This window comes from Tinamus guttatus, unplaced genomic scaffold, assembly GCF_059628265.1.
Source record: "Tinamus guttatus ecotype Peru unplaced genomic scaffold, ASM5962826v1 Tinamus_guttatus_pri_ptg000716l, whole genome shotgun sequence".
Lineage (NCBI taxonomy): Eukaryota > Metazoa > Chordata > Aves > Tinamiformes > Tinamidae > Tinamus > Tinamus guttatus.
Window position 1 is genome coordinate 849,203 of NW_028289250.1, and position 26,002 is coordinate 875,204.

At 39.9% G+C, this 26,002-nt stretch overlaps 1 protein-coding gene across 1 annotated transcript in view; it reads right to left on the reverse strand.

Moving 5' to 3' along the window:
- The window catches only part of CCDC170 (coiled-coil domain containing 170), a 36,968-nt gene extending 14,925 nt beyond the window's left edge, over nt 1-22,043 (reverse strand). Inside the window, 8 exon segments of the mRNA XM_088537028.1 lie at nt 2,232-2,417; nt 3,866-4,010; nt 8,508-8,764; nt 12,030-12,211; nt 18,049-18,193; nt 18,681-18,705; nt 19,695-19,771; nt 21,630-22,043. Coding sequence (XP_088393154.1) covers nt 2,232-2,417; nt 3,866-4,010; nt 8,508-8,764; nt 12,030-12,211; nt 18,049-18,193; nt 18,681-18,705; nt 19,695-19,771; nt 21,630-22,043 — 1,431 coding nt within the window.
- Between the last annotated feature and the right edge of the window lie 3,959 nt (nt 22,044-26,002).

Genomic DNA, 26,002 nt, shown 5'->3' on the forward strand with positions numbered 1-26,002 from the left:
TAATTACAGCAAAGAGTAAAGTGTGGTTTATTTCAATTACAGTCTGCACCAGTCTCTGTTTTTCTCTTCAGAGAAACAGTGCAAATGTAGTTTGCTGGTACCGGGGAGCCTACCTCAGTTTGAAACATAGTTACGTTTCAAACTGTGAACATCTGCAGACAAACACAACTGAATCAAAAGAACAAGGTATGAAATAAGTAATTGCGAGCCTGTGGATGCCTAAACCTGAAAAATACATACACTCCATTTATAGAATAAGTAGAAGTGACACTGAAAGTTTTATAGCACAGAACAATCTTCTTCGACAAATGTCTTGAATGGAGAACATTCACTTATCAGCTTAAGCAAGGTCAGTATGAACATTGAACAGCACCTGAAAGTTCGGATACTACGATCTTCAAAAGTGCTGTCCCAACTAAAGGTAAAACCCGAAAAGCCTGATGTGTTCATTGCAAGGAAATAAAACAGTTTCCATCCCTAGAAGACTGAAAGAATAGAACTATAACAATTCCTGTTTTCCCTTTGGTTCCTCAGCGCTTATGGCTATTGTCCCTTGGCAAGGTCTCATGAGAAATAATGTATTCAATATCAGATAAGCCACGTTCATGGAAAATGCATTCAAGTCAGAATAGGTGGGGAAGATTAATTCTACCTTTAAGACAGAAAGAGACAAATGAATTTATAAGCAACGGGGGGGGAATGCTGGATTTAACACTGTAAAGCTAATTCAGGGAGATATGATTGAATTAAAAATGGAGAAGAAAGGAAGAATAAAGAAGAATAAAAAGCCTTATTCTGGTTTACCTACTAAGTATACTACAATTTCCCCTTATTCGAACATAAGTTTGTGTTTAAAGAATGGCCAGAAAGGACCTGTTTAGGTTCTCAGTACAGGTTCTCTCACTCTAACTTTAATCTTGGATTGAATGTGTAACTTAGCTTGGTTAGAGGTGTTTTCACAAATAAGATTTAGAAGCCTCCTGGTACTTAATATTTATCTTCTCCATAACAAAATCTTTCTTCCCTAAGGCATTTCATGAGGTATTTCTCATCTCTTAAGTATCATGCCTACAAATGAAGCAGAACACTTCATCATTTCAAGTTTTTGCTGGTGGCCTTTTGTTCAGGAAAAGGGTAATACAGGAGGGATCATATTAACTTTGAGAACTTAGTTGCACGTGGTTCTATTTATGTTTAAATCTCTATTCCAAGCTCAGCTACATAAATCAGCAGCTTATTATTTTCTTAACTTCTGCCCATCAACTTTCATCACACTGCTCTGTTACCTGCAGGAAAATCTTCATTACATTTCAGTAAACTGCTCCCTTTATATAGTTATTGCTCAAAGTGAGGAATTGCTGCATCAGGAAAACTGCTACAAGAGCTCACACTCTGCCCATTCTGTGCAGAGTACCAGACTTCTTCATGAGGAGTTCTCTGGAATGCTCACTTACTCTTACCTTTTCCAAACTGTACCTAGGTAAACTTGCTGAATTCTTGACTTACAGCTTTACCTGTATTTCTCACTTCAGTGTCATTCCTGCACAGATTTCCTCCACAGGTTCCCCAGAACAAAGCAGTGTTTTCCTGCAGGAGCCATGCCTATGAACTTGTCTATGAATATCTAAAGCTGAGTATCTACAGACATGCAGCAGGAGATTATTACACAGCAAAGCAAATAACTTAGTGTCTGTAACCAAGACACTTCCACTTGCTTAAGTGAAAAGAATAAAATACTGTTTTATTAATTCCTTTCAGTTTCTTACTAGAATTTTCAAAGAAGTGGAGTAGAATAACCTTTAGAAAACTAGTGATATCCCATAAATACTATTTAAAAGAACATTTTTCCTTATGCCATTCTTATGTCTCAGAGGTGCTTGATAACATTTACACTGTTTTAAAAAAGCTTCTGTGATATTACATGTTTTTGCAAGCAACAAAGCCTGTAACTGTGCAAAAGAAGCAAAAATATCATTGCAAGTGTCAGCAGAAGATATCAAATCTCAAGAAGATCCCTCTTCAATTTTGTTAACATTTAATCTCTGTATATTTTCAAGATTTAAAAACATAGACGGTAATCATAGAAAAATGTTGTCTTTTTAGTAGAGATCCTAGCCCTTGAAATTTTGTCAAAAATACTTTTTATAATACAACTTTTACTGAAAAATCATTTGAAATTACTGGAAAGTATCTGTAAACATGGTAAACATGCACATCATGTTACTACCTACCTTTCTAAGTTCTTCCATGTCTTGATAGTATCCTGCTGCCTTTTTTTGCTCTTTGGTCATTTCTGAAACAAGCCTCATGATAGTTTCTCTGTTAGCTTTGGATTCAATCTCATGGGCATTGATGGCTTCTTGATGAGCAGCAACCTGGCTTTTTAGTGTCATATTTTCTTTATATACTTCACAGGCCTAGAGAAAATTCAAAAAATAATAACTTTTAAAATTATCAGTAACCTCTATTTATCACAATAGACCTGCTCCTAATCACCTTAAAAAAGACATAGTGTTTCTAAGACTTGCAGGTTACATTTATAATTGCATTCAAATACTCCATTCTAAAATAATGGAAAGACAAGCAAAATGAAAACCATATTCCCACCATAAATCTACATCTTGCTGTAAAGTGGTTCAGCCTTGCTCCCACACAATCTCTACGATCTCTTAAACATGTGGAGAGCTACGGGCACTTCTGTGTATATGTCCTTGACTTGAAGCAGATCAGAAAAATGAAAATAGATCATGTAACTATCTTCATGAGAAAAGCAGAGAGTGTTGGTTTGATTTCTTAAGGTTTTCATTTGGAATGAGAAACAAAAATCCTCATTTCGTGCTTGGATTTTTTTTAGGCACAGGGAGACTTGAGCTAGTAACAGCTATTTCATCAGCACATTCAAGGATGGGGCCAAATAACTCATGGGTTGATGGTCTGAACAACTGGCACCTTGAAAAAAAGAGTAGTCTCAGGAAGATTCTAGGTCAATATGTTACTTCCAAGAAGCAGAACAGATGAGTGTGGACACTTCAAAAAGTATATAAGGAAAATTAGGAATAAAACGTACCCTAACTCCCACCAGTAAGATGTTTCTTAAGACCAAGCCAGAGCACTTCTGTCTGAAATTAAACAATGGTGTAGAAAAACAACCTAGACACACATACCATGACACCAAACAGAAAAACAAGTAGCTATGTTTTCCTAAAGCACACATTTCCCAATGCAAGCTAGATTTGTCATCTGATTTATGTAAGTAAAAAGTTGACACATTCTTTTTTAAACTCTGTGCTTGATTATTTAACTTAAAGTATGTATGAGTTGCAGTTTACCCCTAAATATCTTCTCCTGGCGTGATAACTGGCCAGGTTGCGGTAAAGCATCTGTTACAATTGAAAATGCTTGTAATATTATGACAGCAAAGGCTGTTAAAACATCATTGTGACACATATTTGGATAAACTTGATTTCTTAAGCATTCCTTAGAAGTCTTATAATAATATAACAAAGCAGAATTTCCCCAAATACGTGGCATGCTCCTAAGTGAGGGAAAAATAGGGACAGAGAATATTAGGCAAGAAAGAGAAAGATGCATATTGGCAACTGGCCTTTAACTGCTTCTCAAAGGCTAACGGATTGTAAAAAGAACTTTCCTGAGTGGAAGCTAAGCTTTCACTTGTTTTATTTCTTTGATAAATATTTTCCTGAAAAAATGTGTATATAGAAGTACGAATGAAATTGTCAGGCCAAGTATTTTTTAAAAATTAAGCTTGTTTTAGGACTATACACTACAGTAAGAAAACACAGCAAAACATTTTTAAAAGTCGCATCAGGACCTATTAGAAAGTCCTTCCCCTACACATAATCACCTTTAAAAGTAACTGTTCCTGTGGTTCCTCTTTTTCTTCAATGTCTGTGTCCAAGAATCCAGAAAGTTGTACAAGCAGCTCCTCATGTTTTCTGCTGATCTTCAAAGCTTGAGTCTTGCTCTCTTCACACTCATTCAAACATTTACTAATCAGAAAAAAAGCCACAGTTTATCAAAATGAATGATCTCTGAAATAAGCAAAAAACATTACCCTAAAATTATTGCTAACTTCTGCACCTTGTGAAATGATCTTTACAAGTTACATATATATATATGTTATTTAATACATATAACTTCTTAGTTGCCTTATATGTAAACATTTCTTCATCTTCTATTTTGACGAGCATTTTAAAGAAACTTCCACAGTGGCATCATTCTCAATACAGGGTTTCATTAAAATGCAGAAGCCAGGTAACATTAACACACAGTCCACTCAAAGACAAGTCCACAGACAAAGACAAATTTAGGAAATAAGCACTGATACAGCCTGCGTAGATAAAAACCATATAGAAGATATAAGCCTTGTCCATGATGCCACAGCCCTAAGCACCACTCCTGAGAAACAGCAGTGGTAAAAATAACCTTTCAAAGACAGCTCTAAATGATTGTTTGTGAAATCCAGTTATCAACCTCAACATTATTTCAGAATACACAAGAAGGAACAGCACTAAGTCAGAAGGAACTGCTTACACTCTCAGTGTGCCGATCAACTCTGTCAGAGGAACTGATATCAAGGTATCCATAGCATTTGTTAAACCCAACAACATGGGGTTTGGTAACAGATAATATTACCAAAAAAAAAGGGGGGAAAAATGAAAATTTTCAGTTCATTCTCAGGGATAATGCATATTAGAAAGTAATTCAGGGGTAAGAACTGAGTTGCTGTAAGAGCTAGAAATGTTTCAAGCTTGTAGATAAGAAATGAGGTATTTCTACAGTACAAGCAAGTTCTTGAAGAACTATTTGAGCACTAGAATAAAGTGAAAATTAAGATGCTACGAGACAGCTGTCTGTTAACTTGAAGATCATTTTCTTTTTAATTCTATACAGCATTTATTTCTCAGAGCACAGAACTGTTGTAACTTTTCAAGGCGGGCACACATGCAGTCTGGGGACTCTCTTTTTCACTGCTCCTCTGTTCTTCTCTAGGATGGCTGGTACAGAAGCAAATGACCACCGGTCCATAATCAGAAGCCATCATGAAGCACTTAAGGAAAACATACAGTGGTTATGAACATAGTATTTTTTCATTTCACAGAAATGAAAAACATGAATTCCTGTTGTACACAGGGCGAGGAGAACAGCATGCACACTGTGCTACACGGTGCACACTGCAAGCCAAAGGAGTGCTGCTTAATGCAGCATGTCCCAGCCCTCAGAGTACAAGCACCCCAGAGTTTCCTCATCTCAAGGCACCTGATGTTTTTCTCCATTACCCCAGGAAAACTCTGCTGAGAGATGGCTGCTGAACTGCTGGCCTAAAGAGGGATGCGCCACAAGTGGAAACGCACAGTCCGGAGGTGGATGCAAACACATGGCCAGAGCGGCGCGTTACACCAACAGCACCGACGCCGCCCAGAATCACCACAGCCTGCAGCTGATGAGCGTGTTAACGGAGCGGCTGGGAATCCTGGAGCACGGCAGGAAAGCCTGAATTCCCAGGCAGGGCAAACGTGCAAAGTGCTCAGCGGGGGAGGAGGCACCCGTCTGCAGAAGCCCCAACAGAAACACCTGGTCTCGCATGTCAGTGGTCAACTCAACATTCAAGAAGAGCTGAAATGTCCTAAGGCTGACAGCTTTTTTCAAAGCACTAACAGATTCCTCAACGAAATGCTTGGTAATACATATTCAGAGAGTTTTAGTATTAACATGAACTTTTATAACACTAACAATGATTTTCTAACCTTTTATCAGATTCCAGACAGTTTTACACTATAGCTAAGGCAGTAAAGCATACATTAATTACATTCTTGAAACCTACAGGCTAGTTTTTGTGGCAAATTTTACTACAAGTTAACAGCAAAACATATAGATACAGAATAACCTTTTAAAAATAAAATTATTTTTCATTTTTAATTTTTGAATAAAAAATAAAATTTACTCTTTAAAGCCAAATCACAAGAAGTTCACATATTATTAAAAATACCTACTGCAAGTAAAGGTCAGTATTACTCTGAGATGACATAATAAGCCTTTATATGCATTGCTTCTTGGTGACTGCCATTTCAGATGTGTTCAACTTACAGGCTGAAAAATCTCCTTGACTGCCAAGCATGCAAGCTGTTCTATGGCTCTGATAAACCAAGGCACATCATATACAGAACTGCGACTGCTGCTAAAAATATAGAATCTGAAGTACAAAGCACCTACTTGACAACTCTACGAATAACTCTAATTACCTCCAGTGCAACCATACAGGTATGAGCACCCAGAAGATAGGCAATAAGATACAAAAAAAAAAAGCGGAGAGCAGCTCTTTCTCAGTTTTGCTAGCTCTTCAGAACTAATGAGCAAAGAAAAGGGAAAATAATAATAATAAAAAAAAAGCTTTTCACACTCCAGCCTCTAAAAATACCTTGGCAAGAGTCCTGTTGAGTAGAAAAGTACCATTTTGAATAGGAATAGAAGAGTGGTACAAAATTCATAAAACATTTTTGACTCTATCCCTGGTATAGAATGCAAATGTGCATTTCATGCCTCCTGGCTTGCTTTTCCCTTTTATGGGTGAAAATCCTGAATGTCTATTTATGACTCGTCATGTGCCACGTGCTAATAAGAGGAGTAAGCAACTCAAACTCATTAAGCCAGGACACTGACCAGTATTAAGTGGGAGCCCACAACCATCAGGATGGGAAAAAAAAAAAGGGTGAGAATGAGACAAAAATGCTCTAAAAGATCAGATTAACCCAGTATAAACACTTCCAAGAGGGCAGGCAGGTTTTCCTTCCCTTTATTCCTTCCCTTTCGCCAGAGCTCTGCTGGAATATGCAGGGCGTGCAGCGAACTGGATCTGGGATGAGCACAGCTGAAACCTCCCCTTAGTGATCACCTGGAGCAGCTCCCCGGCCACCGCACGGCCACGCAAATAGAAGTGCTGACATAGGTGAAATGGGTAAAACAGAGCAACCAGGCAAAGGACAACACCGTGCTGGGGGCAGCACAGCTCTGTGCCACATAAAATTGAGCACATCACTATCACAAAATCCTATGACATGTGCTCATTTGATATTACCGAGGCAGGCAAGCAGGGCAGGAGAAGGTGGCCTTTTTGTCAGAGATAGCATTTTAAATCTTGGCAACTGTTATCTTAGAGATTGCAATGCTTACTATGCTGTTAGGATGCAAAATATACCTTTTGTCTTAACTATTCCTTTGCCTACATTGGGGGTTATAATCTAGGATCTCTGGCAATCTACATCAGCACTCTCCAGGTAGAGGCTTTGGCAGCTGAGCTGGGAATAAACAAGTGCACTGTAACAGATTTCTCCAGCTGCTAAAATAACTCAATTATCTATTTGTTCATCAAGCCTGGAAGACCTATGCAAAATACTGACTTGCAAAATGCAGACATGATAAGCACTCATCTTGCTCTTAGCTAGACAATACTGAGATAGAAATGGCATTCTCATTTAAATGAGAGCCTTGTGATGGCTCCAAGAAGGAAAAAAAAAAAACATTAAAACAGCCTATAAAGTATTCATCGATATTCTATGATTGACATCAATTTTGAAATTTTAGAATTTGGAAATATTTATGCTGATCCTTTTATTTATGATCAATGTTACTAACAGTCTCCTTCCTACTGACCTGAAATCTTAGCAAATATGCAGAACCCGATGCCAGAACTGACAGATTAGCATGCACTTAAAAAAGTAAACAAACCCACACAGTAATGTCCAAAACAAACAAACAAGCAAACAAAAACTAGAAGGAAAGTCAAACAAAGCTAACATAATGAAAGTTGTATATTAATATGCCCCCTTAAGGATAGTACTAAAAAGGAATATACTGTGTTTTCTTATTACACTGTTCCTAACAGAGAGCTTTATACTTGACAAAAATTTCACTTGCCGCCATTCCGGTTCCAGCTGTGCTGGACAGGAGGGGAAAAGAGCCAGGCAGGAGCAGCAACAATTGGTCCCCACTGCGCAGCCCAGGCTTTGCAGCAAGCAACAGATAAACACCCAGATAAAAAATACCATAGATCAAAAAAAGGCATCACATGATGAGGGTGTGACAGGGCACCAGTCTGCTGCTGGTGATGGAGCTTGTGCCGAGCATGAGGCCCACATCAGGACCTACCTGGAAGGAGGAAACCATGCCTACTGGTTTTGCTGTGTTCAGAGAAACAGACCTCTGTGCTCATTTTCGACAAAGTTATACCAACCTAAATCATATCTGAATTTCTCTTGAAGAAGATAAAATTCTCAAAATCTTATTTATGTTTATTCATTAACAACTCAAAACAAAAGGCTACTTTCAATACCTCCCACACAGTCAAGTACCATGATTTTGCAAGACACTAAAGCAGAGCTTAGGAAGCCTGCAATGAAGTCCATGTACCAACATATTTTACTGTGTTGACAACTATTGTATCTTGTCATTGCAAAGACAAATTGTTTCCCAGCTCAAATGAATCTTACTCAAGTTCGGCACTTTGCTCATGAAGTTCTTCCTTCAGCTCCCAGTTCTGCTTGAATGCCTCCTGAGCTCTCAGCTCAGTTTGCTTTTTAGAAGTGGCCAGCACACTTAATTCTTCCTCCATCTCCTGCGCTCGGGTTTGCAAGGACAGGAGGAGAGAAGCCTGCCTCGCATTGCTTTCCTTGTAGCTCTCGGCTTCGGCCTTCAGCTCTTCAAAAGAGGCTTCCTGAGAGACCATTTTGGACCTGAGTTCAAGAAGCTATAAAGCAAAAAAGAGAAAATATATAAAAACAGAGGAAAATCCTAACCAAACTGAAATATTAGACCACACTAAAAGTTTAAGAATGTGACAAGAAACATGTTTTGGAACAAAAGTGTCAGTCCGTATTGCTAAGAGACTGGGTGGAGAGAGACAACTAACTTCCTTTTCAAACATGCAGAAAAGGATAATAGAAAATGCTGCTGGCAAAAAAAAATCTCTTATGTAATGCAACTTTTTAATATAATCTCCTACAGGAAGATAAATTCTGAATTTGTGAATATATTTAAGAAATGACAAAGTAAAGGTTTTCTGTGCATCTTTACTCACATCCATTAGATATATGCACTACAATACACCTAACACCACTTCTCCCACTTTTTTTTGCCTAATTCCCCACTTCTCCTAATTCCGGTGCTCAATTGCACACAGAATCTTTGCCCCTTGTAAAAATAAAGTGTCCTACTTTATGAGGGTGGAGCATTTGCCTTTTGATGATTTGCAGCCTTTTCAGAGGCAACAACATTTTTTCAAGAGTTGTGCTCTAGGCAGCCTCTTGTCACTGCAAATAGTTATTTTTCAATCTGATAATTCAACCCAATGTAGCTGGATTTACACAGAAACAAAAAGACTTTTCAGGGAGGGTTGGAGAAGATGACTGCCAAATGTCAAGAATTTGTTCCAAAGATGATGCTAGATCTTCCCAAAAGCTTATGAAGTTCATTTGTTGTTCTTTGCTTCCCTCTTTTTTTTTTTTTTTTATTAAAATAACATTTTCCATTCAGCTATTTGCTACAATCTTCTCCAGAAAACTCAGCTTGAGACACACACCAGGCACATAAATTTCAGTGTTACAATTTTATTTTGTTAAGCGAATCAAATAATTGGAAGGGGAACTTTTGTTACAAGAAGTGCTAAGCCATGTTTAAGCTTTGCTAACAGCTCTGTTATAAGCAGCGGGATGTAGTATGAGCATTTAGTTCCTATTTAAAATTAACAGGCAAATAATTAAGTTGCATTAACTGCTCCGACTTGTGCTAAGGCTTTTAAGAGGAGTCAAATATTTTAAGAGAGTAAATATTTAAGACACTAAACTTCGGAGGCCAGAATAAATTTGTGGCTCTGCCAGAGTCTAACCAGGGGGACCAAACAAGGTATTCTGAGCAAAATTCCAAGCGACTGGTGAGCCATCTGAATGGCTGCTCCCTTGGGAAAGGGAGGTCCTGGTTTTCTTGTCCCTCACTATGCACTTCTTCCCTCTTCCTTGCACCAGCTCTGGTTCCTGATACCTCAACAAAATAATTTAACCCACTCAGCTGATGAAAAATAATTCACTTTTTAATGGAGAAGAGATGGTTAGGGAAGTGTAGTTTTCTGACAATTTAATGAATTTAACCAGCTCACTATGTGGCTATAACACTACTGCAGAGCAACTCCTTTAAAGAGGGGGAAAAAATAAACAAGAACTGCCTTGGAATCACACTCTGAATCTCTAGATTTCTGTAGCAGATCTCCCTCTATTCCTACAAATGCATGTTTTGCCACTGACCATATGCTGTTGCGAAAATTCATAGAGATGCCCGGTGAAAATTAGTCCCTCACTCAAAAAAAAGACAGATTATTATGTTTAGCTAGGTAAGAAAGCCAATATGACTCACTACATGACAGCAAAAAGGCTGTCAGTGAGAAGTCAAGTAGACAGCCCCTCCTTCAACAGTACCTCAGTTTCGACCAGTTTACGGTGATTATGACCCCTCAGAAGTTTAATTCCCATGTTCCACCCTTGGCTTTGTGCTGGCAAAAGCAGTTAAATGGCTGTGAAGTAACATAGACCGAGAAACTGATCCGGCTGAAAGCACTCTAGAAGGAAAGGCCCTAGGCTTCGGCTGGATGAGTTCCCCAAGCCAGCGGCTGTACGACCACATGGATATTCTTGCCAACACAGGGGATGGGGCAGTGTGGGAAAGGAAAGGAGCAGCTGCAGGAACAGGACTGCTTTGTTTGGCAGCCGGAGCAACTTATGGGAGTCTAAAGTGCTCACAACCTTAAATTTCTCTGTGGTTCAACTCCCTATCTGCAAAATGGGGTATTTTTTTTTCTTCTGTCCATTGTCTCCGTGGTCAGCTTCAATAGCAGAAAGAGCAAGAATAATCCCATAGCATGAGTTTTACAGAGTGCTCAGCATAACCGGGCTTTGACCTTAACTGGGTCATGAAGGTCTGTATTAACAAGAGCCTGAGCAGCTGCTTTCTTGCCTACTCTTTTGCTTTTGCAAGAAGAGCGCTGAAACAATCTATAAATCGCTCAGTTTTGCTGGCAATAAAGCCATTCAAGATTTCCAATAACATAGAGAACAAATTATTTATGAGAACATTAAGTTTTGTATGACTTTTTAAAAATGATAAGTAAAGCTAAACTATTGATCCTGTACACCATTAAAGACCTTTTACAATTTTTACAGCATTTTCAGGATCAACTGCCCAAAGTTCAGCTCAGCTGACGCACACTAATCTCTGTAGTTTTAATTGGATACTAAATTAACAATGAATTCCCCTGTATTACACATCTGTGCTGTTATCCTGTTACCTACAATAAAAGAAATTTAAAAACTGATCAGTGATTCATTGTAGAATCAGATTAAGTAAATCTCGTTCAGCTATATGTGTGTGTATATGTGTGCATGTGTGTACGCGTGTATATATATACACATATATATAAAAATAAAGGAGTAAAAATACAGAAACTTTCAAATTATCTAAACAAATCCAGCTATTCATTATAAATGTTATTTCCTCCTGCTACCTACCTTACATCTCTCCTGAGGGCCACTATCCCCACAGCAGAAAATGATGTGCATGTGCACTTTAGTACCTTTAATAAGGTTAAAATCAACCTTATTAGCTCAAGTACACCTTCAATGGAAATGTAAGCAATGCATATTTTGGGAGCTGTAACTTCATTAAAGAGGAGAAATGAGCGAGGATGGACAGCTAAACATGAATTCACCAGCAATAACGGGATAACAGCTTTTATACAGCCACATTTCTGAAACGTTAACTTTCATGTTTCATTGCCAAATAGTGTATTTATGGAATGATAATAGTGGCCATGATAAAAGGGAGACTCTGGTACCAACATTTCAAGTACAAATTCATCAAAAAGCAAGGACTTTTGGACTTCCTTACAAACACTCTATCCTCTACAAAAAGTAACCAAGGAGAATCCTCAAGTCTGGAGAGAGATTTGGAGGTATTTTTAAGTGTACCTCTGACTGGGCATAATCATACTTCACCAAAAGTGCTGCAAGCTCACTCTGAGCAGTGTCCGCTGCAGCTCGATAGCGGTTCATCTGCTCTCTAGTGACAGAGGTATCTGAAGGAAAGCAATCATAGGATTCCTGGGAAGACAGTACAGAAGGAAAACCATCAGACATTGTTTTTTTGGATACTTTTGTTTCCGTGTTTTGAGGGCTTTATGAGCTACCTAGTACGCTAAAAACCCCTCTTCCCACAGTAACTGACTCTATCAAAAAGTACAGAAAACAGTGACTTTCTACCAGACACGGCTTTCCCTGGCAAGTTCAGTCACCAGTGTCTTTAAGGTGACAGGATATGTAGCAGAGTCACTTACATGGTTGTTTCATGACTAAATATAAATATAGGTTAAATATCCTTGGCATCAGAGAAAGGCTCTTCTATTCCTTCCATAAGCCACATAAGCCCATTACCCCTGAAAAGGGCTGGGGTGCTCTGTGTATCTACACCCTACTTTAGCGGTACAGTTGGGAAAAATGACGAGAGAATAAAGTATGCAGCCAAAACATTATCTGAATCTTCTCTACCCTGCTTCCAGCTGCTGTTCTTGCCTTTCAGTGCTTCCCTCTATGCCATGGGCTGCAACCAAGATGCTGCTGCAGCTCCGAACTCCCCCAGTTTTATTCTTTACACAGGTATCCTGCAGTACTTACCACAGAAACTGCAGTTGTCTGAAATAACACCAAGTTAGTTTAACTGATAAAACAGAGAAATGGGAAAAAGAAAGTAAATGACGATACATCCTAGGAGTTCCTATACATACTTAGAGTATTTCTAACGGTCTCTTTCCAACAGCAGCCATAAGCAGATCCGGAGTAAATATAGCACAAGCTTGTAGTTTGTTCCCCTCCAACAACTCCATAAGCTTCAAATATTTTCATCTCAGGTTATTCCCTGTAGTTTCTATGCATGTAGGAAAAATTTCTTAACAGTGAGGGTGACAGAGCCCTGGAACAGGCTGCCCAGAGAGGTTGTGGAGTCTCCTTCGCTGGAGATCTTCAAAACCCACTTGGACGCAGTCCTGGGCCACGTGCTCTAGGTGACCCTCTGTGTGCAGGGGAGTTGGACTAGATGATCTCTAGAGGTCCCTTCCAACCTTAAGTATTCTGTGATTCTATGATTCTATGTAGGGACCTTCAAAAGAATTTCTCTTCTACATCTGCTTTTCCTTCAATCCACATAAACTTTCATCATCCAAAATGCTGTTTGGCAAGGAAGTCTGCAAGCCCATCTTTACCTTTTGGACCATGGCTTTCACTGCTTACATTTCATGACCCCTAATCCTTATGTTAGACAAGAGGGTGAAACATCCACCTCACCAGTCCTCTCCCTGCCACCCGCCATTTTGAAAGTTTCTGTCGCCTCTCACCTCAGCTGTGCCGCTACCAAGGTCACGGGCTCAGGCCTACCCAGTCACCGCTACCTCTCCTCGAAGCCACCTGCTGCTTGCACAGTTGCGCTTTTATTTTTAACCTGCCCAGGTTAAAGGTCCTTTTGAACTGCTTCAGTTGGACATAACTTCAGCTTTCCGAGCGATGCTTTCCGGCCCCCAGGAGCTGCTGTACCCACCTCCTTTCATGCTTTTTGAGGCCCTCCTGAGATGTGGCAAGCGTTAGCTCTGTGCGTCTAGCCCCATTTCCTTCATGACACTGTAAAGCTAAAGCTCTTTTAGCTGTGCACTTCAGACTTGTAAAAATAAGCTTTCTCATTTATATGTCTTTTTTTGTTGTTGTTTTTATAGTAGAGCACAAGTGTGGGTTGTTGTTTTTATAGTAGAGCACAAGTGTGGTGGATTTCTTTGCCTTTGATACCTAAACCTTTCAATAAGAAAACTCAAACTTGAGGTCTTCATAGGAACTTCACGAAACAATTATTTTCCCCCAAATCAACAGCATCTACCGAACTATGACATTGATACCTTCAGAACAGCACCGTGTTTAAGTGTTGGAGCACATGATGGGAGCATATACATGACAGGACAGAAAATGAGGCTTTTATTTAATCATGCACCACACAGGCCTAAAGCAAAACTGCCATCCTCACGCCTTTGGTGTGCACAAACTTCCTGGTCATGAAGTGTAATGAAAGGCTTTATTCTGAAATGCACACCCTTTGCAAATCAGACAGATACAAAATTCAGAGCAGAAATCGTTCTTGAAAGTCATTTGCCATTTTTTAATGAACTACTCTATCTTTGTTCATAATCAAGCAGTATTAACTCCATGTGAGGGGAAAAAAATCTGTATTTTATATAGGTTTGTCCTAAAAGATAAAATTCATTCCTTATTGTAGTGTGAATTAGATGAAAAGGTTATTCCTAGATAATTACCTGAAAATAAAGTGTTACTATGATCCCATAGTACTTCATAACTTCATCCCATAAACTACTTCAGTTCCAAATAGAATATTACCTTCTTGTAAGAAGTAAGCTTGTAATACTGTTTCACAAGTATGGATTAAAATATTTATTGTAATAAAAAAGCAAGAAACATTTATGTGGTAGACTGCTGAGGAAAATGCCATTACTGAACACTGAAGAGTGATAGAAAAAGTCTTTGAGGGATTTAATTAAGAGAGCAGCCAAATGCACAAAGGGCAGCTAAAACAGACCAAAGCTACATGGATTTGACTGATCAGGTGCCTTGGTACTCGTGCCAATTGTTTGAGTTCTGGTCACACTTGTACACGCACACACTTAATTTGTCTTTAAAAAAAATTAGTGCAGATTAGTGAGCAACTTGGAACAGTTCTTAAAAAATATAAAAAATAAACTCTATATCAATTCTATGGACAATATAACAATATAAACCTTACCAAAACCACTGGGAGTACAAACAGTTTTCTGCCATGTCCCATCCCCAGTACATAGCTAGGCATTACAAAAACTGGAGAGAAACCCCCACCAAGCGGGAGCAGCACAGCACACGCCGTGAGCTCTGTGAAGACACCTCAGCCCGTTCCCCTCCTCATACACTGTCCAAACTCCGTGAGGGGAAGCCCAACTGAAGTGCAATTTATTTATTTAAGAAAAGATTGACTGAAAAGAACTACCTGAGGTCTCAGAAAGTCACAACAACTGGCAGCACAGTTGAGACCAGTCACTTTGGTCTTTTTCCTTTCCTTTGCCTACTTTTTTTTCCCCAGTAACTCTGAGAAAGAAAAAAGAAAACAACCAACAAAACCCACAAACCTCTAAGGCAACCCTGAAAGGTTGCTCGGCTGAGGGACTGAGCTTCCCGCTATTAACATTTTTCCAAACGGATGATCCTAACTGTAATGAACAGATCATTTGTAGCCAACACATGTCTCTTAACCAACAGCAAACCAGTTCCTGGAAGTGTTTTCAGAAAATACAGAAAGCACCACTTCTGCTGGCATAACTTGCTATGGGCCGTGCAGCAGCAGTTGTGAATGACTGCTTCAAAGCATAAGAACAGGACAGCAGGCAAATATAACTGGCAGCCGCCGCTCTCTGAGTAACAAAACAGATACATAGCTGAGAGCTACATATATTACAGTGGAAGACACACACACACCCACACACACACACACACTCACCCACCCCAAAACAAAGGTTACTTCTATCTTACTAAAGCTTAGAAATTCCTGGATGGTATTTTACACTGAAATCAATGCATCTCCAATGAGATCTTCTCAAGCAGAAATATAAATAAAATGTCTTGCTAATAAATAATAAAATAATTGCAACACATTTTTCTCCTTCCAGCCATCAAATACCAAGGCAGCCTTAAGCGCGCGGTTAGGCACCATCATTAGTAAAAGCTATTTCAATATTTCAACGTCAGATGCTCCTAAGAGGTTTGGAGCTTTTCCTAAGAACTCCCTTCCTCTGTTATACCAAGAAGGGTGTAGCTCGGCTGCCTTTCCTTATCTCAGCTGTGGCAATGTGCCACACGTGGAGACAGCCATCAGATGGCTTGATAAGGACGCTCCAAAATATTTGGGTTTCATTATGCCAGAAACCATGACTTTAAAAGAGCATCCAGAGTGCATGGGAGGTTAGCAGAGACTCTCGCACATATTATCATAAAACTAAAATGTGACCTGCTGCCCTTCAGCTTTCATCTACACCAGCTTCAGTTTCTAAGTTGAGATAAATCAAAAACTTAGCTCCTACCCATCAATAACAGAAAGAAAAAAAAAAAAAAAAAAAAGGACAAGATTATTTTCCAGTAAAATAACTTTAAAAAATCTGGAAAATAAAGCACAACTGCTGTTTTGGACTGTGATAGAATGCAAACTATCTTAGATTAATTCATATAATATGCCAACATTAAAAAAAAAAAAGTATTTCTCCAGCTCTTTGGTACACACTGGGCTAGATTCATCCAGCTCAACCACACTCACCTTCCCCAACGCCCTCCTGCTGTGGCTCTCACCAAGCCACACTGAGACGTACAGAATAGATCCTGGTCACGTACACGTCAGAGTACAAACCCTGAGATAAAAGGGCTACAATTTTTGTCCAGACCTTCTCCTTCCGAGGGAGTAAGGCAAAGCGACTGCTACTCTGTCTGCCCTTCTGCTTAACTTCACTTGTTCAGTATCATACATCCACTTTAAGTTCTTTGCTGAAGGGATTTTTGTTTCATTCTGTAATATCACAGGGCTCCAAAATCATGACTGGAGCTTGGAAAAAAAGTAACACAAAATAAATACTCTTATATTACTATATTGTTGTGTGTTTTCCTTTTCTTTCTTTAAGCACAACTATTGCTGACTCTACAGAAAGTAATAAATCTCAAAAATAGATGAAACTTCTGAAATCTACATTTGTCAAACAGGACTAGATTTTCAAAGGATGGACTTAAAAGATGGGCATAAACATACAGCAGGATTTAAGAGCTTTAAACGAAGCCAGGTGCAGAAGTTAATCAGAATCACCATTTCATTTGCTATGATTTTAGTGAGATTTACTACAGCAGCTCTCTGCATCCTTAAGTGCCTATGTAAATATGAAGCAAAGTACACATTGCAACACCACACCAGAAAACTTGTTTATATTATTTTTGACAGGGAATGTGAATATTTTTAATAGTACTTTTCTTCCGCCTGCAGCTGTTCCTAAGTATGGTAATTAAACATACTTGTAACCAAGCATTTCACCAGGTGTGATCCTGCTGCACAAGTAAAACCTACTGGGCAGATGTGGCACTTCTAAAACTCTGGAAACATTACAGTCTGTAACATCTCATCAATATTACTTAGTTTATAGCTGATTACTGTTAAGACAACAAAATAAATAAATGATTTAGCAGGAACTGGCAGGAGAAACTTTCATATATTATCATTCAACCAGCTCTCATATGTTATTATTCAACCAGTCTGTGTTTTGGAGGAGATGGGTTGGTGGGGGTGCAGTTGTTTCCTATTTGCTTTGTGAACCTTTCTTGATCACTTTCCATTTGCCTGCAATAAAATGAAGTTTATCATCTCAATTCAAATTCTAAACAGAACCTGAACATACATTTCCAGTGTCCATGAGCAGCACTCGTACTTGCAAGAGCTGTAAAACTCCGCTCAGAGGCATTCTTTAGTAGATACAGTGGGCAACCACATGAGGCTGTTGTTGTGTGGGGGGATTTGGGGTTTGGATTTTCTGGCGGGGAGAGAGAGGCAGGGGGAGAAAGGTGGCAACTTCCACCTTCCTAGTACCCAGCCGACAACTGACTAACTTCACCTAACTCCAAATCAGCAGAACTTGAGTAATATTTGGTAGTTTTATACCTCCAGACGTACCTCAAAGACCTGCAACCATTCAGGTCACCCACCCCCCTTTCTGCTCTCGTCAGTGTTTCTTTTATTAATGAAAATCTTTTCCTGACGTTCTACTCTAATTCAACTCTGACAAATGCTGCTGCCCCTGTCCCCACACTCCCAAATACATACAAAAACCTCCATAAATCTCTACCCAAACAGAGAGCCCTGAGAAGAGTGAGCATTGCGCACCACCCTGCGTGGCCTCCCTCCTGCCCACGGCAGACCCCGAGCTCAGGGCAGGGATTCCTCCTTCCCGCTCGCGGAGCGCGCGGGAGCCGCGGCGGAAACCAACCGCGAGGCACAAACCTTTGCCGAATCCGCTCTTCCGGTGAAGCTACAGAACAAACATGGGAGAAAAAAGAAAAAAAAAACAAATTGAAAAATAGAGTCAAACTGATTTTGTGATATGAGGATATTAGGCATTCAGAGATTTTCATAATCTGAAAGGAGGAAAAAAATTCAGAGATCCTGAGTCCTTAATACTTCTTTCTAGTACAAACTAGGTTAATATTCATGAATGCATATACACATAAATGGCTTTCATTTCTGCAAATTTGATGCATTTTCTTAATACAGTAAGAGGGATGATTATTTTTGTTGCCACCAGAAGGAACATGACATCTAATATGAAATATTGGGAAGCCTGCACTGCTGAGACATTCCCACAAAGAATTATCTCTCCCACAAAGAAATAACAAGGAAGTTTTCAGTCCCAAAATCTGCAATTGCATCTATAGGAGGTTAAGGTGTCCTTTAAATCAAGGATTCATAGAAAATCATTCTGTATGGGCAGAAGCGCTTAAAAAAAGAAGCTTAAACACTGTGTGCTGATTGTAACTATTGCACCTGCAGCCAAAAATTTAATATTAAAAGTTTATTGTTCTCCAGAATCCAATTGGTTTACTTTATAATTAAACAATTGCAACATGTTCCAACAAGTATGTTTCATTTCAATAACTATTTTCAAAACTTGCCTGTATAGACTGATAAAAAAAAAAAGAAAACCTACTTCAGCAATCAGAGAACATTTAATTTTTACTTTGGAAAGTAATTATTCCAGAATAAAGAAAAACAAATTTGGAGTACATTTTTTTCATAAAAATTTCAGGAGAAAAAGTAAATCTCAAAGAAATAACTGCAAATCCTTGAAAATCGAAGGGACTGGGCAAGGTTCAGAGATTCATCAGCCAGTCAAACGGAGGGAGGGTGAAGGCGGCTGTCGCACATTTTGCTTGGCAAGCAGGCCTAGTCGGGCCGCAGGCGCAGAGCTTCAGCACAGGGCCGGCACCAGCAGGGCAGATTTTGATAACCCATAGGAAAGGACCAGATCAACTGAGTCTCACTTAGAAAGAAAAATAAAAATAAAACAGATTCTATGTATATTTCAGGTAAAGTTAAATTATGTATAAGTAAACTTAGATTATTGATAAAAATGAAATATTCTGAGGTGAAGCAAATTTTACTATTAATAGCAATTTTAAATTTGACAGATAACATTTCAGAAGCATTTTAGATTTGTCAATTCGTCAATTACATTTTATCAGCTGCCAGAAATGTCTCATTACTTTTGATTACTTTCCAGTCTTCTGTTTTCTCCCTGCTATCTAAGCCAAACTATTTGCAGTTTTTGTGTATTTTTGAGGGAAGAAAAAAAGTTTTGTTAAGAGTTTTGTTGAGAATAACACTCAGCTTTACCTTCCTCCCTTTACAGTAAGAGGAATTAAAGAAAGGTAAAACACATTACCTACTGTTGTTCATTTACTTAAATGGCCAATTTCAAACTTGATCAACAGACGTGAGTAGAAGTTTTGGGGCAAACAAAATTTCAGACTTACCTTCTACTGTTACAAGCAGTAGTTAACATGTTTCCATCTTTCATTTTCCTTTTTGTCAGGATATGCTGATCTTGCATCTAAAAATAAATAAGTTTAATAGGATAAAAGACAGCAGTTGTCAAGACAATTGCAAAGTAATTGCATATCACCTCCTATAAATACTGCTTAAAACGCTTTTCTCTTATTTTACTTTATCCTTTAACTGTACAGTTGAACTAAGGAATTTGGGTCTCCTCTAGCCACTCCTCTCACCACTTTTGGAAAAGGAGTGGTGAGGAAGTGCTGATGCCTTTAATCTCAAAACAATAAAAATGGTAATTGCTGAAAATTTTACTACGCCAAAATTTAGAAGCAGAAACCCATAACAGAATTAAGTGCTTAGGGGAAGATTACTCATTTTTTTTCAAGAAGCTTGTTGTTTTACTGGTTTTATTTGATCAATCCCAAAATAAAATGACTTCTGTAAGAAAAAAAAAAGAAATGTTTAAAAGATTTTAAAATAAAACATTATATAATACCAACATGCTCGCAATTCTTCTACATGTCTGTTACGTTTTACTCCCCAGTAAACAACAAATGTTTTAAATGTAGTTAAACAAGCCGGCACATGCACCATTCAGGCCAATTACAAATTGAGGCTCATGAACTGCAAACTTCATGTCTGAATCATTGCATTTAATACAAGAGCGGGGGGTCTCAGAATTATAGAGTTGCATTTTGCCGTTAAGGAGATAATCAGCTGCTCACACACCAACAAGCTGCCCTCCCTTTGAAATAAGGAGCATTTCCCACTGTATCTTTAGCCAACAGAGCCTGGGCCTTCCCAGCAGCATCCTTTGGGATCCTCTTTAAACACGCATCAAAGCCAGGAGGAAAAGCACAGAGAGGAATTTCTTGGGTAACTGTAAATTCCTGCTATGTGAAAGAGATACTCCCCTTCGCCACGCTTAGCGAGGAGAAAGGAGAAAAGAGGAGGAGGGAAAAAAAAAAGAGAGAAGGAAAAGAGAAAAAGAAGGCTCTTGCCCTTGAAACTTTAAAGATAAGCTGTAACGGTCAACTGAATTTTACTCTGTGATAACAGACTGCAGCTGCAGGAGTTATTTTTATATATACACACACACACACACATATATACGCACACGCACACATATATGCATATATATACACATATGTAAAGCACACACACGGCGGCAGGGGGTCAGTTCCGCGCAGGGAAGGGGCCTTGGGAAGGGGCCGCCGCTACCTCGCGCAGCCGGAGGGGGCGGAACGGCCGCGCGCACCGGTCGCTTAGCAACGCGCACCGCGGCCTATCGCGAGAGCGGGCACGGGGCGCGCCTCCCCCTGCCCCCCTCGGAGGGGCGGGGCTTGTTGAGGCCCCGCCCCGAGCTTTGGCCCCGCCCCGCTCTTCCCGCGCTCCGCTCTCCCGTCTGGAGAGGGAAGGGCAGCGTTAAAGTCCTGGGAATAAAGAGCCTGGGGAGGAGCGGTGCTCGCAACACTCTGAATAAACACTGAGCAACAAATCTGCACACGCCCAAGAAAATCACCGCTCTCCTCAGAAGCTCAGAACCGAAGCCAGCGGGGCGGATGAGCTTTCATGCCTGTTTTCCTTCTCCACGGGGCTGTGAAACAAGCGCTTCACCCAGCACAAAAACAGGCTGCTTGATAACAGCAAAGGATTTCCAGCTGAAAGAAGCCCCCTCCCCCCCACCTTTTTCCTGTAAAGGAGATAAACAGTTGAATTAAAAAACAAACCTTCAGATGTGCAAGTCTGCTGGCACTGTGGCATTGTGTAATTTTACTTTTGAGATTCTGTGAGCTGCTCAATCAGGCCTGCGTAAATGCCTTTGGGAGCAACGTGATCTTAGGCCATTTCTCTATTCGCACCTAATTCGAAGTGCACCACCTTCCCTGCAGTCTCTTAGAGCACTGACTTACCGACAGGTTTCCAGAGGAGATAACAGGCCAAGTCTGGTACTGAGCCTTTCTATAACACAGCTGTGAGTGGTGATTACTCGGGACGTGCGGATGCCATGCCCAAGCTGCAGGAGGAACATAACAGAAAGCCGTGTTAAAGACCGCTTTTTGCCGTCTGTTCTCTGAGCGCACAAGCCTCCTGCGCGCCTGGCCCCGCTCCGCTTCCAGCCCGTGCCGACAGCTCCCTCGCCGGCGCCGGCACACGAGGCCCCGCTGCGCGGCACGGCCGTGTTTTGAGACGCGGCTCTGTTCAGAGCGTGGAGCTGGACAAAGCCGAGCCTGCCGCGTGGGGTGAAAGGGAGAAAGCTTGATGAATTGGGAGGAAACAAGGGGGGCACCAACACCGGCTGGACGCAGCACTAGGGATCCCCTCATGGACAGAGCTGGAGTGGGGGCAGCCAGGAGGCTCCGCCTCTGTGAGCAGCTGGAAAAAGACGGTCACAATCCCTGGATAACCGAGCTGTCCCCCCTTGAGCACCCTGTGCAACAGCTAATTGCGTGGCACCTGCATGCATATCACATCTTTGTTCTTTGCACCATGCGAGACATTTTGGCTGCAGTGTCAGAAGTACAGGGTCTGGTTACAGCCTCATCTGCCCTGTTACAGGAACAGGGCATGGACCCAGCTTCAGATGATTGTGAATCTGTCTGCCACCTTTTCCCTACCTTTTTCAGTAGGTGTTTGACTGCACTTCCCCATCACTAATCCTACAGTGCCACAGCTGGTTTAAGAGCTCCATTTCAGCTGCTTTACACCTCTGATAATGGGTAGATAGTTGCATTTTTTTGTGGCTGTATCTTATAGTAGATCTACAAAATCATCTTGATACAAAAGACTTAACATATCATATATATCATATAACATGATTGGCATGAGAATGCTTTAACTGCAGCATCTAGCAAATAAACCTAGAGTTCTCAAAAGCATTCACTTTTCCTTTGAAGGGGGTCAAGAAATGAAGAGTGGAGGAAGGCTAATCCAGAATATTTAAAATAATTGCATGACTCAATTTAGTTTGGGTTCTTCTGCACACTACAGAAATACTTTGTGAGGTATGGATGGGTAGAGGGGGTCAACAGACCCCTGCAGTCCCATGTTTCTTGGTACTTTAACCAGAAAGTCCAGCCAGACACAAGCCTTACATTGCCTTTCAAGGTACACAGTATGCAACAGGCTAAAATAACATTCCTAAAATCTGCATTTTGCTTGCACTCCAGTCCAAACATTTCTGAGAGCTTAAGGAAAGTGTAAATGGATGACAAAGTAAGAGCTACTACCCATGGAGAGAAGAGATATTTGAGATCCTAGTGAAAATAGGGAGGTGAGAAAAGCTTGCTGGGGTCTGCAGAAATACTAGAAGAAGGATGCATGCAGACATATGCACATTAAAATAGACTTGATCTAGAGAAATAAGTCACTAATTAATACACAGTGTTTCCTGAAGAAAGAATCCAAACACATCTGTCTGAAGAATGGAATAATCAACCTAAACAACAGGTTAGCTCTTCACAAAAATAAAACCATCCTTTGGCATTTTATTTTTAACTCAGGTTCAAAAGAATCAAGTTCAACAGTCACAACACTTAAGCATATAGGTACGCACCTTCTCTAACACTATCTTTTTTTTTTTCCTTTTTCTTTTTTTTTTTTTTTTTTTTAAAAGTGCCTGACAAAAACAAGGTTTGAATTCATTATTTTTCAGAACTATAAAAGAAAATGAGAACAATTTTGGAGAGGTTTTCCTGAAAGTTTCCTATGTTGCAGTGAAATAGTTGAGCATACCTTTGAGCACAGGGGTATTAAAAATCTGCAAAGTGCAGAGTCTTTCAAAGAGAGACAAGGCAAAAAAATCCATTAAGCCGTACTTCCAGCTACCTAAACACAAGCAGGGGATAATGAATATCAGGACAATTTAAAAGAAAGATTTTCAAAGCAAATCTTAGCAGTTTCTTCTTGTAAAGGGCCAAGGGCAGAGAGTTTCCTCCTTGGAAAAGGCATTTCCAATTTGGGGCACTTAAAGCAAGATATAAAATCTCTCAATTCAATTCCTGCAGCTGTGTTTAAAATCCCCTGTGTGCTGAACTTTGGCTTCTGCCTATGTACAGAAGCTCCCTGCTCTGAACTAGGCATCTGGCTCCAGCCTACACTCATCACAGTCCAGAAAAGCAGCAGCAGAGGATGCATCTAACCCAGATGCAATCAGAAATATCCAACATATCCTAAGTGCATTTGACTGTAGCTTTAACTTGTGACTGCCTGAACACAAGAACGCAGCCAGCTGGAGAAGTGGTGCCTGTTTTGTTAACGTAGCTCAGGGCACTCGGCAAGTTTTAGGCCCTTCCCAGCATGAAGGATTTGAAGCCTTTGGCCTCAGTTACCTAAAGCCCTTTGGCAGAAATACGGTCATGAAGCAGCTAATGCTCCAGGAGCTGCTGCACAAAGGAGGGGGTGAAGGGATCCCCCTGTCAGCCTGAGGGAGCACACCTAGACTTTACCAATTCCCGCCCCCCCAACTGTTTTGCATTTCATAGAACACAGATCCTAGACCAAAACAATGATTATACAAATAAAAACTACATATGGCCAAAGCTCAGAACATTCCTCCATCCATGACAGTTAAGACAAGCTGGAGATATGGAGTGAAGCCTGCTCTAGGCCACAAAGGGCCTAAAATGTTATAGCTTCCCCCTAGGAAGCCTCTCACAACACTACTGAAAGACAGCAGGGCTTCACCCGTGCGCAGGTCCTTCTCTGCTGCACTGAAGCACTCGAGCGCTTTGAAAGGTGAGCGTGGCTCAGCTGTTTCGAGGAAGCTCAGTGTGTGGGCCTGCAGCACGGTGTCGTGCACGCCACAGCGCGAGCGGGGAGCAGCCCCGTGTGCGGGAGCACGGGGACGTCCCGGGCCTCGTGCTTGCTCGGGGTAGCATTCCCGCGGACTGCGCGGCCCCTTTCCGCACACCCAACGGGAAGACTGAATGCCTAGCCCAGGACTCACGGCTATAAACAGGATCCATTTGCCTGGGTGTCAAGCATGGGCTCCACGGCTCTTCATTAAAATGAAAGCCTTTCATTTTATGATACCACAATTTCAGATGAAACTACGCAGTGTCATATGCATATAGTAAATTGCAATTAAATGTATCAACAGACCCTCTATCATTTATAGTTACTTGGAAAGCATCATCCTTACCATAGTTCAATAAAAATAAAAATAAAACTAAGGCTATAACATTAATCAATCAACATTAAGAAAAAGAAATAAACAAGCCAACAATGTATACCGTGACATATCTTACCTCACCTTGCCCAGTTACAGATCGTTCACTTATTTAAAAACTTGGGGAAAAAAAAAAAAAAAAAAAGAAAGAATCTTGAGAAAGGAAGGGGGAAACAAAACAAAAAAAAAAAACCCAGCCACCTACCCACCTACTATGAGCATGAACAGGAAGAGATGCTATAATTCACTGAAATACAACTGATAAAATAAGCAGGTACAAATACCAAATATGAAATTGTTTTATGATTGTAACATGAAATGTGTTTCTTTCCCAGTAGCAAAGGGGAAAGAAAAAGCCAACTATGAAAACTCAAAACCAATTTTAAATAAAATGCCATCTCACAGTTTATCTGCAGAATTCACAACCATAATACTGAGCCAGAATTTAAATTTTAATCTACATAAATTTATTTAAATATTATTTCCAGGGGTAGTAGAAATATTTCTACATATTAGCTAGAATAAAAATTCATAAAATCTTTGGGAACTTTCAGGACAAAAAAGTACCACCAACAGTCCATGGCGTAGAGAAAATTTCTGCCATATTGTAAAGAAATTGAAGAAAAAATTTAGAACACTTCTTTTTACAATTTGCATGATTAAAAAAAAAAAAAACTCATTGATGATTTTGAGCTTATCTTCCTGCATTTTTGTTGTACAGCTTGGGGTAAACAAAAGGATGTAAGTAATTTTTTTTTTATTAGTTAATTTAATTTTTTAAAAATCAAAACATTTCATGGTGGTAGTTTTTTGTGTAGTAAAGTGAACATTTGACAGACTACAGGAGATAAATATGCTTCACACAAAGCAAGAAGTGAAGTCCATCAGCCATTAATGCATACATGCTATGAACTTCAAAGACAAACAAAGCAGGGTAGGGTTTAGAGGGCAACAGTAACACATGTAAGATATGCAGCAATGTAGAGAGATTTAGTTATGCTTAGTAAAGCACTAGGATTTTTGTTGAGAACATATAGAGCAGTTCTAGGTTTGGAAAATGATACTGTTAACTCCAAAGTTTAAATCTATTAATACAGGCTCAGACTGGGAGTTCAG